The 20,828-nt window shown below is 41.7% G+C and overlaps 1 protein-coding gene across 2 annotated transcripts in view; it reads left to right on the top strand.

Annotated features, from left to right (window-relative positions):
• Positions 1 to 20,828, top strand: part of GIGYF2 (GRB10 interacting GYF protein 2) — a 100,562-nt gene that overhangs the window by 5,168 nt on the left and 74,566 nt on the right. The window contains exon 2 of one of the 2 annotated variants that reach the window (XM_081328391.1): positions 10,270 to 10,327. In XM_081328391.1, coding sequence (XP_081184517.1) covers positions 10,287 to 10,327 — 41 coding nt within the window. In that variant the 5' untranslated portion in view covers positions 10,270 to 10,286. Of the gene's footprint in view, positions 1 to 10,269; positions 10,328 to 10,789; positions 11,979 to 20,828 lie in introns of those variants that run through there. The other variant, XM_081328392.1, reaches the window with a different exon arrangement.

Below are 20,828 nucleotides of genomic sequence, written 5' to 3' on the forward strand. Positions count from 1 at the left end.
ATTATAATATTACTAACTTTACTAAATACTAACATTACTAAAGTATTGGATTGTTTCATGAACAATCCAATATATCTTACTCATTGCAACCAACCTTCAGATTTCAAAAGCATGGCTAACCTTCAATTTGGAATAGTTGAAAGTAGGCTATATTAGCTGAAACTTTCATCTGTTATTTTCTAGAAACCTGTTGATGCTAGGTACTCCTTAATAGAACCTCATATTCCACATAGTCACAGTTGTGGATTTTTGCAAGAATACATCAAGATTGTTCCACAGCTGCCTCTATAAATTTGTTAATATCTTTTTGACTATATCCCCGAAATACTTCATTGGGATAAAAAATATTCTTAAGTTTTTAATGATTACTGTTTCATACCAAGTAACCATACTGCTGACTCCATAGTTTGCTCATTTATCTGCTTTATATAAAAATATAAATTACAATAATTGAATGTATTAATTACTATAATTTGACATTGATGTCATTAAACATGCTTGAGTCTGTTATAGAATTGCATATAAGCGTGTCCATCTATGAATGTAAGCATTTAAAAGCTTCTCCTTTGTTCATAAAATAATCAGTTGATAAACTAACAAAGCCAGTGAGATGATTGGAAGGATTAATAGTCTTAACTATTAATGGTGCTTTGTAATGACTCATCTTGAAAGCCTTAAGACTCTTCATTCCTCACACACTCATTCACTTTGGCTGGTTGTGGATAATTTCTAAAAACTTGTGTATACTGGCTTTTTGTATCATACAAATTTGATAGTTCCTGTTTGATTCTTTCATAAGTGATACCCCCTTCCATGGTTTATTTGATATGGTCAGAACAGAATGTTTGGCTTTTCTGTAATAACAAGAAGTAGAAACTAAGAAAAAAACATGGTTTCTAACTCAGGTTTGTTTCACATAGGGTTACAGAACCTAGAGCCTGAGCACTACCTGTACTTTGCCAGAGCCTTTGGTGGCTCTTTATTGGTTGCTTCCAAATTATAATTTTCTATGTTATAAAAGATTACCGTAATTGCTTAATACAGTAATATTATACTGTATGATATTGTATCTTACGCTGTCAAAAATTGTGGATTTACATGAAGATAAGTAAAATAAATAATAAAATAATATGCTATTATGAATGGTAGTAATAGTAGAACTAGGGTTGAGACCCTCCCCAAATTGCCCAACTTTGTGAATGAATACAATCTTGAAAGAAAACGCTTTTAGATGACATGAATGAATGTGTGGGAAGAAGATGAGAGTATGGGAAAAATGGTTCAGTTAACCGTGTTATATAACAACTGCAGTGATTCATTTAACAACCTTGGCAAGAAAGGTCATTAAATGAGAAAACTCGCCAACTCTCTTGCTTAGCAATGGAAATGTTGGGCTCAAGTATGGTTTGTGGAAATTTTGTGGCTCAAGCTGAGGACTATCATATCATTCCCTCACATAAAGATAAATGTAGCAAGTATGAATGCAAAAACTGGGGGGGAGGGTGTTAGTATGTTAATCATGCCATGAAAATATTTGAAAAATGCTAATGAGCAAAATTTGGGAAGATTTGCAACATGATTTTTGCTTTTTATCATGGCATTGAGAAAGATATCAATGTTATGTAAAAATGTATTACATGCTTAAATCAATCACGATAGTGAATAGGCTTGAAATAAGGTATGATTTGTGCAAATATAGAGTTGAAGGTTGGTTGCTGAGTGAGAGAGGTATGTGATGAAACGAAAGCATGCATAAGAATAAATAGAATGGCTCAACATTGAGCATGGAGTAAGTCAAGTACCTGGTATATATGGATATCCCCTTAGTAAGCCATGCATATAGGAATGAATATATGAGAGACGTTTGTGGTAATATTAGAATTGTATTGGTTGGGGACTTGACTATGTGTGTATTTTTCTATACAGTAGTATGTTGTTGGCTGAGAAGTTAATGTTTTAGGATAGGACAGGACAGGACAGGATCTTGGAGGTCTTCTTCTAGTCCAGCCCTCTACTCAAGCAGGAGAACCTATACCATCTCAGACAAGTGACTGTCTAGTCTCCTCTTAAAATCCTCCAGTGATGGAGTGCCCACGATTTCTGGAGGCAAACTGTTCCACTGGTTAATTGTCCTCACCGTTAGGAAGTTTCTCTTTAATTCCAGGTTGCTTCTCTCTTTGGTCAGTTTCCAACCATTGTTTCTTGTCCTGCCCTCTGGTGCTTTGGAGAATAATTTGATGCCCACTTCTTTGTGGCAGCCCTCAAATACTGAAATACTGCTATCATGTCACTCCTGTTTCTTTTTTTCTTTAGACTAGCCAAACCCAAGTCCTGCAGCCATTCTTCATATGTTTTAGTCTTTCAGGCCTTTAATCATTTTAGTTGCTCTTCTCTGAACGTTTTCCAAAGTCTCAACATCTTTTTTGTGGTATGGTGACCAAAATTGGTACTGATACTTCGCATGATCCTGATTCTTTGCCTCTGTTTATACAACCCAAGATTGTATTAGCTTTTTTGGCTGCTGCTGCACACTGCTGGTTCATATTCAAATGATCATCCACTAGGATACTAATACTAATACTAATAAAGTTGGAAGGGACCTTGGAGGTCAGGCAGGAAACCCTATACCATTTCAGACAAATGGCTGTCCAATCTCTTCTTAAAGACTTCCAGTGTTGGAGCATTCACCGCTTCTGGAGGCAGGTTGTTCCACTGATTAATTGTTCTAACTGTCAGGAAATTTCTCCTTAGTTCTAGGTTGCTTCTCTCCAAGGTCCTTCTCAACAGTTACTGTTTTTGAGCCAGGTCTCACCTAATCTGTACTTATACCTTTGATTTTTCCTGCCTAAATGTAAAACTTTGCTTTTTTCCACGTTAAAATTCATTTTGTTGGATATGGCCCATTGTTCAAGTTTGTCAAGATATTTTTGGATCCTGAGCTTGTCTTCTGGGATGTTGGCTATTCCTGCCAGTTTAGTGTCATCTGCGAATTTGATGAGTTCCCCATCTAGTCCCTCATCTAAGTCATTTATGAAGATATTGGAGAGTACTGGGCCTAAGACAGAGCCTTGTGGTACCCCACTGCTTACCTCTCTCCAGATCTGTTTTTTGATTATCTTTCTAGGATCTTCCAAGTATTGATGTTAGACTGCTTAGTCTGTATTTAACAAGAAAACAGATTGTAGATTCATGTCCTTGACATGGAACGTGGCGTGCACATGTGAATTTCTGTATTTTCATAGGATGCTTTTTAAATAGGAAGAAATGGAGAAAATTTGAGATGGACAAATGCTGATAGAAAAGTAGTAGTGAGTGGTTTGTTGTCTATTTCAAGGAGTAGTGAAGAAATAAAAATAGCTGTTAATAGCATGCTTCTGTCATCTGATTGTATGAATTGTGTATACTAAGAGAAACATAAAAGTAAGTGGAATGTCATACCTAAGAGTACACGTGATAATACAGGATAGAGATGGAGTCAGAAATATATAGGTGCTGAATGTATGTAGATTGAATGCTGAAATGAGTGGCCAATATAAAAGAAATATTTTGAAATGGTTTTGTAACATAGACATAATGAATGAAGATTGTATTGCCAAAAAGTGTATATAAAAAGATTGAACGGATCTAGAGGAAGCAATTGAATGAAAATGATGGGATTCTTGAAAAGAGGAGAGAGAGAGAGAGAGAGAGAGAGAGAGAGAGAGAGAGAGAGAGAACGCCCAATGCAAGTTTAAAGAACTTTTTATATTTTACTTATTTCAGACAAAGTCTATATGCTATAATTTCTTCACTAGGGAGCGGCTTGAAATCCATGATTGGTTGCCTTTTCTGCACCTTTTTTTAGTTCTGCAATATTTTTCAGATACAGTGAACAAAACTAATCCATTTTCTGATTGCAGTCATACCATAAATGTATTTGCTTTGAGACTTGATTGTTAAGGGAAGAATTTTTCTTCTACTACTACTATGCATCCCTTGTTGGTTTTTGCAGGTCTGCCACACAATATTCAGTCCTTCAGATTTTGGGTCCCAAAAAGTAGTTTTTCTTAGAACTACTACAGAATACAGGCTTGAAAAGCACTGGGAGCTGCTGGAGAGAATTGAGAATAGTTAAGAGCCCAGATACATAGTTATCTCTCACTCACAGAATATTTTAAAGTATCACCAACATTTTCTTAATGCTACTCTTACTTTCTGTGGATATTAATGTAACATCCTGTATACCGTGTTTCCCCGAAAGTTAGACCTAGCCTGATAGTAAGCCCTAGCTTGATTTTTGGGGGTGGACCTAGTATAAGCCCTACTCCAAAATTAAGCCCTAGTTTTGGGGTGAGGTGCATCCCTAAAAATCAAGCTAGAGTGGGAGTGGGGAGGGTGAAACTGCCCCATGCGCCCCTCACCCACTTACCTTACTGGTTGGACCACCAGAGCCAGGCCTCCCACAGCTCAACACCTGTCGCACCGCTGCTTGATTTCTTCTGCGGCCACTTGCCACCACTTGTGGCCATACGCCATGTGGCACATTGCACCATTTCTGCTCCCCTCGGCAGGAGGCTGCATAGCACTTTGGGCCATTTCCGCTGCTTGCGCAGCACTTCGGGCCTCTTCTGTTGCTCGTGGCAGGAGGCCATGTGGTGCTCCAGGCTGTTTCCACTGCAGAAACAGCCCAAAGAGCCACGCAGTGTCCTGCCGTGAACAGCAGAAATGGCGCAAAGCACTATGTGGCATCCAGCCAGGAGGAGTGGAAACAGTGCAAAGCACCATATGGTGTCCTGCCAGGAGGAACAGCAACAGCGCAGTGCGCCACATGGCGACCAGCCGCAAGTGGCATCAAGCAGCCACAGAAGTCAAGCAGCAGTGCGACAGGTGTCGGAGTATGGGAGGCCTGGCTGTGGTGGTCCTAAGGTAAGACATTCTCTGAAATTAAGATCTAGTGCCTCTTTTGGAGGCGCTCTCTCGCTCTTGCTGATCAATTCTTGGTTTCTGTTAAGAATTCCATGTCCAGTAAATATATTCATCTCAGTCAATAGGGCACATTGTCAGCTATTTACTGACCCCTTCATGCACTCTTCATTACATATGATGGATTCATTTTCTGCTTTCTGAGAGGCATGTGTACTAACAAGGGAGAGTTGCTGGAGGAGTGTTTTAGTGTCCTCCTGTTTTAAGAAGTCTCCAAGCTCGGGTTAGTGTAAATTTGTAGAAGAGTATAGGTGTAAACATTCACTCAAAGCAACAGAACAATTAAGATAATCTTCAGTTGTATTGTATTCTTTCCTCATTGAATGTTTTTGCTCCTTTGGTTGGACATAATTTGCCACTGAGAGGAACAGGTTAAAAGACTATTCCTGCCTTTGGATCATTGCACTGATCTATGGCAGAAGGATATTTTAGTGCATTATAGAGCATCATATGCAGTGCCCACAGCAAGCCATCCCTTGTAATAATTACTTTTAAGTTTATTTGATTGTTAAACTTCACACATACCATAATAGTCACACTTAGAACATTAAAACGCCTGTCCAGTTTTGTTTATTCAGGATGATTAACGTAACAAGGATTGCCCTCAGTGCAAATACAGGAATTGCTGGTGGTCAGCCAGACCCCTCAAATACCAAATGATAATTGATTAGAAGATATGGAAACTGGAGAACATTGTTGAAGTCTAAATGTATATGGGGATTATTCTCTCTCACTACCGGATTCTTCAGCACTTTTTTATTACTTAAATGTCCAGGCTACCTTCTAGATTCTGGTTGGTTTCTCTGCTCTGAGTTCTCCTTCATGTCTGCAGCTTGTAACTATCCTTGAACTATTAAAGGTAAAGGTAAAGGTTCCCCCGCACATGCGTGCTAGTCGTTTCCGACTCTAGGGGCTGGTGCTCATCTCCGTTTCGAAGCCGAAGAGCCAGCGTTTGTCCGAGGACATCTCCGTGGTCATGTGGCTGGCATGACTAGACGCCAAAGGCGCACGGAACGCTGTTACCTTCCCACCGTAGCGGTCCCTATTTTTCTACTTGCATTTTTACGTGCTTTCGAACTGCTAGGTTGGCAGAAGCTGGGACGAGTAACAGGCGCTCACTCTGCTACGCGGCACTCGGGATTCGACCCGCCAAACTGCTGACCTTCTGATCCACAAGCTCAGCGTCCTAACCCACTGAGCCACCGCGTCCCTTCTTCCTTGAACTATTAGAACTGGTTTAAAAGATGCAAACTTCCAGTAAGCCATTATGGCAAAATGTTGTTCCTCCAGAATAGAGCAACATGTTGCAGTTGAAAATGGCATTCGAACATGAGATTTGGGCTGCTGAAATCTCTCTGGAATAAGATTACAAGATCCATCTATATTTACTCCATGCAGCTGGGTTTGTTTGCTTACTTTGTTATAAGCAGAAGCAGGAACTGTGTTTTTTGTAGCTGGATTGTGATTGGTTGGAAATTGTGGGATTTCTTCATGCTTATAGCTGCTAATGTCACCTCTATGGACTTTAAATTCAGTCAAGGCTCATCTCTTAATCACTTTGGATTGAATTTTTTTTCTTTGAATTTTTTAAAGACTTGCAAGCTTTATTGAAATCACAGGATGAGTTTCATTAATCCTTTAAAAAAATTTACATGTTTAAAGATTTGGTTTTTTGTTTTGTTTTTGAATATACAGCAAAACGATGATTATTGTTGGCTTTAGAAATGGATTAAGAGCTCAGATGGGCTTGATTTTAATTTTGATTTTGAAGCTAATTGAAAGGATCTTGTCAGATGCGAAGAATCAGGATCACATGTAAGCTCCAGTTCAGAAGATTTATTGCTCAAGCTATGCACAAGAATCTGGTCCATTAATGATCAGCACTAAATTGGTGTTAGAGTTAATGAAATTCAAGGGGTGTGGACTTGGAGCATTTGTGGGCATGTAACAATTCTAGGCTGAGTCATCTCTTGACTCCACTCCGAGGCTCTGCCTACTCTTCTCCTATAACTCTTTTCTCATGGGAAAATCCCCTTGTTTATGCTTTGAAACTGGTAGATCTGTTTTAAAAGTTGGACACTGAGGACACTAGATGGCTATCTTTAAAAAATATTTGAGGAATAGGTGTAGGAAGTCTAGAGTTATTGAGCTCTATATTAGAATAAGAAACTGTTATTGAAGAAGAACAAGCCCCATTGAATAAAACTATAATTGACTTATGGTAGATTTAAAAATTATAACCTACAAGAAAGGATAGAAATAATGGATTTACAACTGATATTGGATGTAGTAGGGCCTCCCCAATTCATGATATACTGATGACCCACCTTATGGTGTATCAGAAGTAATGTTCATATCAGCAGGAATTAGAGAAAGTTATGAAGATTAGGAATAAGACTTGGCTACTGAAAAAATACAAAAGCCTGACTTCATCTGAAGCCCTCGAGACTGCTAAACAAAGACTCACACAGCACTTGCTACTAGGTTAAGGAGATACACTTAAAGAAACAGAGGCCAAGAAGATAAATGCCCTTTTCTCCAAAGAACCATTCAGTGTAAATTCCCAACTGCAGTTTAGTAGCACAGTAATAGCAGAGCCACCAACGGTAGAAATGAACAGTACTGGAAGAACATATGGAAGAAAGAGAAGACACATGACACCAGTTTATAAAATTATTTCCCGTTCAAAAGCCTAACGGCCCATGGATAAAAGCTGTTTTTCAGCCTGTTGGTGCGCCTGACTATACTCCTATATCTCCTACCCGATGGTAGGAGAGTAAAATATGCCACAGTTACATGGGAACCATGATGAGAATGTAAAAAAAGACAACAGCATCCAAGTACAATGAAAGAATCGCAGGTCCTAAACAGCCAGATTAATGGGAAGAACAAGATGCATGCCATCAACACTTATGGTCTGCCATTCATCAGAAACCCTTCTGGTATAGCGAGCTGGCCAAAGAAGGACATGGAAGCTGCCGATGTGAAGACCCAGAAGTTCTTCATGTACAGTATACAGGGCTTCCCACACTAAGTCCAACACCCAGAGATTGCACCCTAGCTGGAAAGAGGGTAGTTGGGGTTTGGTGAGTGTCAGAACTACTGTTCTGGAGAAAACCCAGAACATCCAGAAATAGATCAGTAAGACGGCACCCAAAGACGAGCTGCTGAGAGAATGGCTGAGTAAACAGAATGCCTCCCAGCAGACATTGGAGGAAGTGCCACGGCAAGACAAAACCCTGCATAGGATGGATGTACCATTGACAGATAGCTGAGGTGGCAGATATTGGGAAATCCTGAGTGACTGAAGAGGGCTGGACTAAAAGCACTGTGGCACAGATCATAGCAGCACAAGAGGCACTAAGCACCAGATCCATAAAAGCAGGGATCTACCACACAAAGACAGGATCCAAGGTACAGAGTATGGAGAGTGGCTCCAATAGATCCCAGGAACATTGGAGCTCTCTATCCTAAAGAGTGCAGTGCTAGAAACAGCTAAGATCCTATGCAGAAGCATCAAACTCCCAGGTCTCTGGTATAGGAGAATATTTTCTCTAAAAGTATTTAGCAGAGTCACGCTGATTCTGATGAAATATGAGTGAACCCATATATCCTTATGGTTTATATTGTTTGTTGCATTTGTCTTAGAAGAAAAACCCCTAGTAACCCTGGAAATCATAGGCTAGTAGATCACGGGCTATTTGTGAAGTGTGTAAAATAGACATTTGTTTAACTTTTATATATGCTTTGGAATACAAAGTCAGTAAAAAGGTTAGTTACTTCTGCTCTCCTAACTCAAACATTGACAAACATTCTCTGCCATCCTTGCCCCAAGTTTTAAGGTAGAGAGAATTGATAGCAAAAATTAGGTGTTCATTATGGAACATGCTGGGAGTAATGCTGGGTTCTTCCAAGCTGATGTGAGTTCTTTTAAAGGAAGCATCTTTGCTAATGTTGAAAATGGAATGATAGATTTTTAGTGGAGAAAGTGTTTTATGCATTTATTGGACTAGAAGACTTTCAAGGTCCCTTCCAGCTCTATTCTGATTGATTGATTGATAATTTAAGCAGTACAGGTAGTCTTCCTGTTGCTCTCAAAGATGCCACTTGAAAAAAGGCTTTGCACCTTTCAGAAATATTGCATTAAATGGCTCACAATGGAGCTGGCTGTCCCTCCCCTGCCCTCCCTGCACTAGATTAGATCCATGAAGGATTTTTCCCCCCAACAACTTTGAGAGCAAAATGCTGCTTGTACTGTAGAAAGGTGCAGTCCTTCCGTCAGGCAACACTTTTGCTGTCAACATGGCTGAGCAAAGAAGCAGCCTTCTGCTCTCAGACGCTGTATGGAAAAATCCACAGTGAAACCCAAGAGGTATTTTAGCCCTGAACGCTTGTTCCATGGAGCTCCAAATGCCCCATGTTTTGACAGCCCCACGCTAAACTCTCGCTTAGCTTCCATCATGGACTTTTCCAGACAGTGTCTTTTAGAGCAGAGGCCCCCAACCTTTGGGCACCAGGGACTGGTTCCGTGGAGAGAGGTTATTCTGTGTACCGGATGGTGCGAGGTTTCGAATGCTGCCTGCATCCTGTACTGGTCCACGGACCGGGGGCTGGGGACCCCTGTTTTGGAGCACCAGGGCTGCCTATCAGATGACTTGTTTCTTTCCCCCACCTCCCCCCTGCTTTCAGAACCATGTGTTTTACCAGCTTACCAGCAAATCTGATCTTTTTGAAGTAGAGAAAACCCGCTTTCAGAATGATCCCTTTTGAAAGGGGGGGGGGCGGGAGGCAAGGGAAATCGAATAAACATTTTTAAGGAAATAATTTAGTTTCTTTAGAGATTGAAATGGACACAGTAGTGTCAATATTGTTTTGCATCTGGATAGGCCACAATATTAAGGATAAGTCAAAGTACAAAAATTAATAACTGGACACATGTAGGCACCCTGCTCCTTAGATCTGCAAAGTCAGTTGCCAGAATCTCTCCTTATATGAAAAGGAGGAACTGCAAGCTCTCTTTCTGGTTTCTCTTACCTTAATATGGGAATATCAACTCTGAATATTGATGAAGTTGAATATTTTGTTTATTTAAATCCCATCTTTATTATTTTTATAAATAACTCAAGGTGGCAAACATATCTAAAACTCCTCCCTCTTCCTATTTTTTTCATAACAACAATTTTGTGAGGTAGGTTTGGCTAAGAGAGAGTGAATGGCCCGAAGTCACTCAGGCAGCTTTCATGCCTAAGGTGGCACTAAAACTCATATACACTCTTATTTATTCATAGTTTGTGCTTTGTTTTTCAGGTTAATATTTTTCAAAAATGGCAGCAGAAACTCAGACACTGAACTTTGGGCCTGAATGGTAAGTGTCTGTCTCTTTATTTATCCAAAAGATTTTCCCTTTGAATGTTAATAATAGCTGGTTTATCAATATATTGCTTCAAATGGCTGCTTGGAAAAAATACACGAGTTGTTGATTTTTTTTTGTTTTAATTGCAACCATGTAGGTTATTTATTTAAAGAATTTATACGGCTCCCTAGCTCACATAGTGATCTTAGGCAGCTCCTAACAACTACTGAAAACATTACATAAAGCACATTGTACCTTCTCATCAAGGCTCCATAACCATCCACACTAGTGACCCCCCAACTCAACACCATGCTGTGGAGGGAGAGCCAGGGTTCATGGCCTTTCAGAGGGCTAAAAATGTATCAGGTGGGAGACTATTCTAAATCAGATTTTTAGTTTGAATTGTGTTGTACTGTATTGGAGAAATCTCAGATAATTTGTATGATGTCCTGTGGTGATATAATTAAATGTTCTTTTCCCTTAACCATCTTTGTTACTTAAAGAAAATTTTGATATTCACTTTGCTATTTCCTGCCTTATTATACAACATAGGGAAACCTGTGAGATTGGTGCATTACTATGTGTTTACTTCTCATTATTGCTTGTACATTATCTGAAAAGAAGTGATGAGTCAGTTGTGTATTAGATCTAAATACAGTAAAACTGACTGTGGTTTTGGGCTTCACGGTAGTCAGAAAGCAAATGGGAGCCTTACTGGATCAGCCAGTTGTCCATCTAATTCAGCATTCTTGTGCTGTATAAGGCTAGTCAGGTGCATTCTTAAAGTCACAGAATGTACAGTAGGATGAGGGCCCTCTTTCTCTGTCATTCTAAATAAAAGGAGATTACTTAAGGTGGTAATCAGCAAGTAGAGGCTTACATATTATGGACATATGATTTGAACAGACAATAAGCCATGTGTGAGTAGCTGGCCATACAAATTTTCTAAATAAAACAAAATAAAAATAAATAAGAAAGAATAAAAAAGCCTGCTTGGCCAGAATGAGGGAAGTAGAAAGAAAAGAAAACAGGTAAGTAGATGGATGAGTAGAATTCTGTGAAAGAGACCTGATTTCAACTGATATTTAATACAAAAAGGGTATGATTCAAGCTGGCAAAGAGATTCTGGGACACACTGATTGGCCTTGAGGCAATTCAAATTTAGACTATATAGTATAGAGTAGGCTATAATGCCAGATTCAGTGTGGGCCAAGTGGATAAAAATAGGAATCATAGGATGTTTAAGGTGAATTAATCCTGCCGAGTTTTAGTGGATTGTGAATATTGTAATATTTCATGCACATTATTTTGAATGGTTTCATGGCAATACATTTTTGCCTTACGACTTGTTTAAACAAGATTATGAAACAGGAACAGCACAAAAGCTTCTAAATCAGTCTCTAGGAAAGGGGGTGGAGTACAGAGTAACAAAAGTAGAAGTATGGTAATGCAAGCCCCACCCCTTTTCCATATCCATTATAATATTTTATGCACATCAAAAGGGATGGACCTTGCAGCACAATGCTGCTTTCATCATCCTGATGGAAGTAGAAGAATCTTGAGGATACCATTGCTCCTGATTGTTCAACAGTCTCTGAATTGAACAGAACCAAAGAAGAAGCATAATACTACAGCTGAAAAGCAGAAGATTTTAAAACTACAGGTAGTACTCGGTTTATGACAGCAATTGTGAGTGGAATTGATGTTGCTAAGCAATGTGATTTTAAAGAGTGATGTTAAAAGATGGCACTTAGCAACAGCAATTCCAGCAGTCCCAGTTTTACCATTAATCAAGCATCATGTGGGTCCTTTGCTTTTGGGAAGCCAGCAGAGAATGTCAAAAATCTCGGATCAAATGACTGCGGCTGTCTGTGATGTTAGAATTGCAAACTGGGTACTGAGCATCCAGATTGCAGTCATATGCCAGCCGGGGGTGGGGGCGAAGACTGTCATGTACAGAATAATGAGAACTTGTCATAATCAGTCAATCAGCGTCATTGTAATTTCAGACAGCCACAGAACAAATGGTTGTTAAATGAGGACTGCCTGCAGTTATAGCTCTGATTTTCCCATAGGCTTTTTGGAGTGCCAGTTTTAGAATAGCACTGATGAATTACCATCAACCTTGCTTTTGTGGGTTGGCGTTCTTTGCTCCTTGTGAAATTCTCAGGTGCCACAAGGATTGGTGTAGTTGCTTATGCCACCCACTAGTGCTAGTATTCTGACTGACACAGGCCTTGATGTTCAAGGATACTCATGGAAAACAGTCAAATTTCTTCTTTTGGACAACAGTCAGAAGAATGACTGTAGCCTTTTCTTCACAAGCAGTGAAGCTTGTGATCATTGGGCTTTGGGGAATTGCAGAAGAGTTGGCATAATTAGTTGCCAAAGTTGGCCCATTATTGATGGCAGTATTCCATTGTTCTAAGATTGTGGCCCATTTTTGGAGTTTTGTTTGACATTATGTCCAATTTGCTTTTTTTCCTCCCTTTTTTGTTGTGTTCCAATACACACAAAGGGAATAAACCTGTGTATAGCAAAACGTGTTCCTGCAATACTTTTCTGTGAGAAATACTTGATTTTTCTGGAAAAATTTCTAGGGTGCCAACAATTTCAGCCATGACTGTATAGTGAGACACAGTTCCACAAAAATAAGCCACAGAGAAAGGGGCTGACACACAAGGTACAATCATAACCCTTACTATCTCTTGTTCTGAAAAACATTTATGTCTACCCCATGGCACCTGTTCACTCTTTTTTGAGAGACTTACATCTGCCTCAGACATTCAGAATATAAAAGTAAAATTTGATCCAAGAAAGAATCACAGTTTATTTGCCTTGAGTGAAGCAGAGAGCTGAGTTGAATTCCCAGAAGTGCTGGCAAAACCACACACAAATATATCAGAAAAGAAAGGCTTAGGCTGACCATGTTGGAAAATTAAAAGCTGAGAAAGTGAAGCTCTAAAATGAGTAGCAATAGCACTTAGACTTATATACCATTTCACAGTGCTTTATAGACCTTTCTAAGCTGTTTACAGAGTCATCATATTGCCCCCCAACAATCTGAGTCCTCATTTTAACGACCTTGGAAAGATGGAAGGCTGAACAAACCTTGAGCCTGCAGTACTGCATTCTTTTTTTTTATAATATATTTTATTAATTTTTTAACATGGTCGCCTTAATATTCAGTAAACAGTGTGCTGTCTGGGTTTACATTTAAAAACATTTGCTAACAGTTGGTTTCTATGATCTATAATCCACATAATAGCTTTACTTGATTTCCTCTTCTTCCCATAATGTTCTCTTTTACCAATCTTAAGTTAATACAATTCTTATTGTTTTGATAGATAACAATTGAATATAATTTTTTTCTAATATTTCCGCAAATAATAATCACATCAATATAATATTTCTTTTCTATTTAGTCATGCTGGTTGCCTCATCATAGATCCCTTTTACAGTTCTTGTTTACATTTGTTTTTCCGACAATATTCAAGACTTACTTACTGGTTAAGATTTTCTCGAAGTTAATTATATTTAAATATTTGATTCTATTTTTTGTCATGTAAACCATCCCATAATTTTTACCTTACTTAAGGTATAAATATAACTAAAAAAAGAGGGAGAAAAAGGACAAGAAAAAAGAGGGATAAAAAGATAGTATACTACTGAAAGTCCATGTTTCCCCTGCTAATACATATTTATTTCAAAAAATTTACCATTCTTTTTTACCTGGCTGGGCAGGAACAGGGGCCTCAGATATAAATTTAATAAGAGGCCCCTGGTTACTTTTTTAGCCAAATTTTTTGTAGGGTTAGGGAGGGGGGAGGGTTGTGGTTGGTTGGAGATGGGGGGTAATCCACCAACTGTTGTTCAGGCCAGGTCCAGGATAGATCGCGTAGAGAGGGAGCCGGGGTCGGCCACCTCCGGAGCTCCGGAGCAGGTCGTGGGATTGCCTATTCCCACGATGATAGGGAATGGCAGCAGGTGTAAGATCAGAGGGCTGTACCGACCTCCGGGAGGGCATCTCCGCTATTTACAAGCGGTGAGGCGCTCCGACCCTCTGTCTTCGACCCGAGGTCCTGGGAGCGGGGATGTGCAGCCACCTGAGCTCCGGCTGGTGTACCTGAATGCCAGGTCCGTTGCTAATAAGGCTCCTCTCGTCCGGGATCTGGTTGAGGGTGAGCATGTGGACCTGGCCTGCATCACAGAGACCTGGTTGGGCCCAGAGGGCGGTATCCCCCTGGTTGATCTTTGCCCACCAGGCTTCCGGGTGCTACACCGGCCTCGGACTCAGGGTAGGGGTGGGGGAGTGGCTGTGGTTATGAGGGAGACCTTATGTCCGCAGGAGGCCACCGTTCTTCAGATAGTCGGGTGCGAATCTCTTTTATTGAGGTTTGGTCCTAGGGCGCAGTTGGGCTTGCTGCTGGTGTACCTTTCGCCTAGTCGCGCAGCAGCAGCCCTGCCTGAGCTTCTCAATATCCTCTCAGGGCTGGTGATTGAGTTCCCCAAACTTATGGTTTTGGGAGACTTCAATCTACCATCACTGGGAGGAGCATCTGAGTTAGCTCGGGAGTTCATGGCTTCCATGACGGCCATGGACCTGACGCAAGTAATTCATGGACCGACTCATGAGGGAGGCCACACCCTTGACTTGGTTTTCTTATCTGGACGGTGGTTAGATGATCTTGGTGGGGGCTCCCCAATTGTTATGCCCCTGTCATGGACCGATCATCATCTCCTGCGGCTGGTCTTCTGTTTTGCCACTCCCCACCGTGGGGGTGTTGAGCCAACTAGATGGTTCCGCCCCAGGCGCTTAATGGACCCTGAGAGGTTCCAGGCAGCACTGGGGTCCCCACCTGCCTCCTCTGCTCACAGCTCGGCAGATGCCTTAGTGGAAGCCTGGGAAAGGATGGCCACGGAGGCACTTGACCGAGTTGTACCCTTGCGGCCCCTGACCCGGCGCAGATCCCAATGGGCTCCATGGTTCTCTGCGGAGCTCCGGGAGATGAAGCGTCGGAGACGGGGCCTAGAGAGCGGTTGGAGGTCCAGCCGATCTGAATCCGACCGATTGCGACTAAGAACCCATATTAGGTCTTATCTCGCAGCGATGAGGGTGGCGAGGTCTAACTACTTCGCTGCCCTCATCGCGTCCGCAGATAATCGCCCAGCCGCCCTGTTTAGGGTGACCCGCTCCCTCCTTAATCAGGAGGTGAGTGAGGAACCCTTGCAGGGGCATGCCGAGGAGTTTAGTCAACATCTGTCGGACAAAATCGCTCGGATTCGGACCAGTCTGGACTCCGACTGGGCAGCGTCGGACGATCAGGACACGAGCGGTCTTGTCAATGTTACCTGGGAGGAGTTCGATCCTGTAACTCCGGAGGAAGTGGACAGGATTATGGGGAGGCTGAGCTCCACCACATGTTTATTGGACCCGTGCCCTTCCTGGCTGGTTTATGCAGCCCGGGAGGGGACACGAGGCTGGTTCCAGGTGGTTATATCTGCCTCTTTGAGTGAGGGTAGTTTTCCCGCCGCCTTGAAAGAGGCGGTGGTAAGACCTCTCCTCAAGAAGCCTGCCTTGGACCCGGCTGTGTTAAATAACTTTCGTCCGGTCTCCAACCTTCGCTTTCTTGCGAAGGTTGTTGAGAGTGTGGTGGCGCATCAGCTCCCTCTGGTCCTGGATGAAGCGGATTATCTAGACCCGTACCAATCGGGCTTCAGGCCCGGGTACAGCACGGAGACGGCATTGGTCGCGCTGGTGAATGATCTCTGGAGGGCTCGGGACAGGGGATATTCCTCTGTCCTAGTCCTATTAGACCTCTCAGCGGCTTTCGATACCATCGACCATGGTATCCTGCTGCGGCGCCTCAGGGGATTGGGAGTGGGAGGCACGGTCCTTCAGTGGTTCTCCTCCTATCTCCTGGGACGTTCGCAGTCGGTGTTGGCAGGGGGGCAGAGGTCGACCGTGAGGCCTCTCGTTTGTGGAGTTCCTCAGGGGTCGGTCCTCTCGCCTCTCCTGTTCAACATCTACATGAAACCGCTGGGTGAGATCATTTGTGGTTTTGGAGTTGGGTATCATCAGTATGCTGATGATACCCAGCTTTTTATTTCGACCCCAAACCACCCCAGTGATGCCCTCGATGTGATGTCCCGATGCCTGGAGGCGGTCCGGGTCTGGATGGGGAGGAACAGGCTTCGACTCAACCCTGACAAGACTGAGTGGCTGTGCGTACCGGCATCTCGGGATATTCAGGATATCCCACCCCTCACTATGGGGGGCGAGTTATTACCTCCTGTAGATAGGGCTCGCAACTTGGGAGTCCTCCTAGATTCACAGCTTTCCCTAGAAGACCATATAGTAGCTGTGACTAGGGGGGCCTTCGCCCAGGTTCGCCTGGTGCGCCAGTTGCGGCCCTATCTAGACCGGGATGCTTTACGTACGGTCACTCATGCGCTCGTGACCTCTCGTCTTGACAACTGCAACGCTCTCTACATGGGGCTACCCTTGAAGACCACTCGGAGGCTCCAACTGGTACAGAATGCAGCCGCGAGAGTTGTATTGGGAGTTTCCCGACACTCCCATGTCACACCTTTGCTCCGTGAGCTGCATTGGCTTCCAGTTGTCTTCCGGGTGAGGTTCAAGGTGTTAGTAATGACCTACAAAGCCCTACATGGCATGGGTCCGGAATACCTTGGGGAGCACCTGCGGCCGGCGTCAACTTCCCTCTGCCCAGTACGCTCCCACAGAGAGGGCCTCCTCAGGGTGCCACCGGTCAAAGAATGCCGACTGGTGGCCCCCAGGGGGAGGGCGTTCTCTGTGGGTGCACCGGATTTATGGAACCATCTTCCGGTCGAGCTCCGGATGGCTCCCGATCTCTGCTCCTTCCGGCGCGATCTTAAAACCCATCTCTTTGAACAAGCTGGCCTGGCCTGATGGGACGGGGTTGGATTTTATAAACGGATTTTAACTTTTAATTTGTATTAATTTATTACGGGCACTGTTTAATTACTTTTTAATAATTTTTAATTTTTGTATCTTGTTTTTATGTATTGCCCTGTTCACCGCCCTGAGTCCTTCGGGAGAAGGGCGGTATACAAATTAAATTAATAAAATAAATAAATAAATAAATAATAATATATTTAATCTTTAAATATTCCATTTAATAAATCTAATCATCTGGTCTTTTAACTCTTATTCAGAACATTTTCCCCTCAATCCATTGTAATTTTCTTAAAATCAATCACGTTTAAATATCTAAAATATGTCCTTATATATAAGCCATTCTAACTCTTATATTACTCATATCAAGAAATAAGAGAAGAAAAGAGAAGAAAGAATACTATGTTATTTGAGGGACTCCTCCCTCTTAAAGTAAATTCATATCCAAAATCTTTCTATTTAACCATATTCAAACAGGTGTTTCTTTTTTAAATATTCTTTCTGATAAGTCCCATCATCTATTTTCTTAATTTTCATTTTCATTTTTTTATTTTAATTCCATTTATATCCCGCCCTTCTCCGAAGACTCAGGGCGGCTTACAAGCTTAGCAGTAGCCTTCATTCTATGTATATGCCTGCTTATTAGGGCTTTCGCCCCCCCCAAGCAGCATTATTACAAAGTCAGCTTAATTGCCCCCAACAATCTGGGTCCTCATTTTACCTACCTCGGAAGGATGGAAGGCTGAGTCAACCTTGAGCCTGGTGGGATGCGAACCTGCACTAATTGCAGGCAGCTGGTGTTACTTAAGGAGGCATTAGCCCGCTGCTCCACCAAGGCTCTTTTTGGCCTTCTTCTTTGGCCCAATAACTTTAAATCAGTATATTCTGCTGAATCAAAGAGTCTTTCCATATTCTTATTGGTGTCACTGTAGATATAAAAAATAAGTCAAGTACAATAACTTTGTAAGAGGCATTTGCTCTTTCACGTTTGTTAAAAATCTTTTTCTTTCTTTTTTTCTCTGTATCTCTTTATCATTTTTTGTCTCTCTAGTGGTGTTCCTGATGTCTCTGCAATCCATTTTGACCAGTCTTTTTTCTTATCCTCAAATTTGTGTTGCGGTCTTAAAGTATAAGTTGCCTTTTCCAAAGCCGATATTTCTTGTAAATTTTTTTCCACTTGGGTTAAATCATACATCTTTGAATCTCTGACCTCGAATTTGTGTTCAGTTGTGTTTTAACTGCTCCTTCTCTATTGTTATTTCCTGGGATTTTGTTATTGTTGTAAAGTTAAATTGGAGATGAATTGGTTTATGTTTTCAAAGTTATTTTGGATTTCTTTGTGTTTTGAAGTCATTGTTGTTTGAATTAGTTGCAGCATCTCATAGATCTCCTTTGGAAAGGTATTTATTTTTTCTTGACAAGTTCTTTCTGCCAGTCTCTGATTTTCCATAGTGGCCAAGAATCGAGGTTTTCTTTTCTCTGCAAATAGCTTTAGAGTCACAGTTTAGTAGATATTTATAGTTCAAAAAGGTTCCCTGAAGTTTATAATCCTCTGTCTGCAACCCAAATTGTTTTCTTTTTTGTCACAGCTGTTCTCTATTGTTATAGCTTTGAAGGTCACAAGCACAGATTAGTTTTTTCCAGATTTTGCCAAGTCCTGTATAAAAGCCATAGCTGTCATAGTCTTTACCCACCACTAGATGTCAGCACCAGTTTTTCAAATTATCAAAATAAAAATTGCCTTAAAATGAGAATCTTAACCATTCAACAGTTCCAAACTTATCCAAATTAGGTTTATATTCATTTCATTTCATTTCTGTATGTTTTGGTCCTCCATAAAAGGTTTAATTTCCCGCTTCTATTAGTAAAAAGGTGGTGCAAAAATCCCCCTCCACGTTCAGAGGTTTTTTTCTTCTTGGGAATTTCTCTCTCTCCCCCCCCCCCCCGGAAAGTTAATAAATAGAATAGAGAAAATCAGTGGTCTGTGCTGTTTACAATCAGCTTAAAATAGTGCTTTTTGACTTTGGTTGCTTGTACCTTGGACTAGACCAGTGATGAACTTTTTAGAGATCAAGTGCCCAAAGTGCAACCAAAACTCACTTGTATATCGTCAGGTGCTGGGTGGGCGTGGCCCATTGGGTGGGCGTGGCTGTGGTGGTAACAGCAGACTGGGTGGAACTAAAAAGCATAATCAATTCCAAATTTGCGAGATCTTTTTTCCCCCCCTGCAAGAAGTTGAAATCGATTGAACCTTTTTTTTTTGCACCTGGTGGTGGAGGCCTAAAGCGAAAAGGTTTTATAAAACCCAGCTGAAGGCCTAGGACTGGGGCAGCGGCACACGTGCCCATAGAGAGGGCTCTGCGTGCCATCTGTGGCACGCGTGCCATATGTTCGCCACCACGGGGCTAGACTCTGAAGTTAGGCTGGCCTTTCTCCTGTTGGCTTCTGGAAGGCTTTTCCTTGACCGATCAGGTTGACCACCGTCTCTCCATGGTCCATGGGACTTCCTTCTTTGCCAGTTCTTCAGGGCGGCTTCTGGCCCATTTAGGGTCCCCTAACAGGAAGAAATTCAGCCAAAGGACACGGAGCCTTGAAATCCCTTGGCTGCTGCGCTACTGGCGCAAGACCGGAAGTCCTTGCAGTACTGGATTCTAACCACTGTGCCACTATGGCTAATGAAATGAAATACAAATAATAGCCTTGCTATCCTAAAAAAAGTTGATAGGTAACAAGTTTTATCAGATAGTAAAATAATTGGCTGGTATTTGAATCACTGAAGAGTCCATTGCATCATTCAACTCCTTCCCCCTTTTCAGCATTCTTCAAATATACTGTATACATGAAATTGTTGTTAGTATTTATTTATCAAATTTATATAGCCACCCATCTCACAAGAAGTCATGCATCAAAAAAAGTATAAAAACAATACACTTGTCAAACACAATCATATTATACCCACATAACATGATAAAGCAGTAGAGCCACCTCAAGATCTCACTGATTCTCTGAGAGCCTAGGTTGGGTCTTGAGGGACTTCTGGAAAATAAAGAGAGATGAAGCTGACCTCACTTCAGGGAAGAAAATGTTCCATAAGGTGGGTACCACAGCAGAGAAGGCCTATTTCCTCAGCCCTGCCAAGTATAGTAATTCACTGAGAGACGGGACCCACAGTGTGTCTCTCTTGGGACAGATGTGATGGGACAAGCAGATACAGTTCGGAAGAGGTGGTTCCCTCAAATTATCTGGCTCTGGTTAAAACCAGTACCTTGAGTTGGACCCAAAGGATGCCTGGCAACCAATGCAGCTCATAGAGCAGAGATGTTATGTGCTGTTTTATAAGCACACATAACTGCTCCTACAGCTGCAGTTTGTAGTAGCTAAAGCTTCTAGATAGTCTTCAAGGACAGGGCCAATTAGAGCACATTAAAATAATCCAATCATGAAGTGCTTAGTTCATGAGTAACTGTGAGTAACATGTCCCTCCCAGATCTATGAATGTTTATATCTGACTACCACACAAATATGTGCAAGAGTTGTGAATCCAGGAGGACCCCCGGATTGTTTAGCAGGCCT

Source organism: Vipera berus, assembly GCF_964194415.1.
Source record: "Vipera berus genome assembly, chromosome: 5".
Classification (NCBI taxonomy): domain Eukaryota; kingdom Metazoa; phylum Chordata; class Lepidosauria; order Squamata; family Viperidae; genus Vipera; species Vipera berus.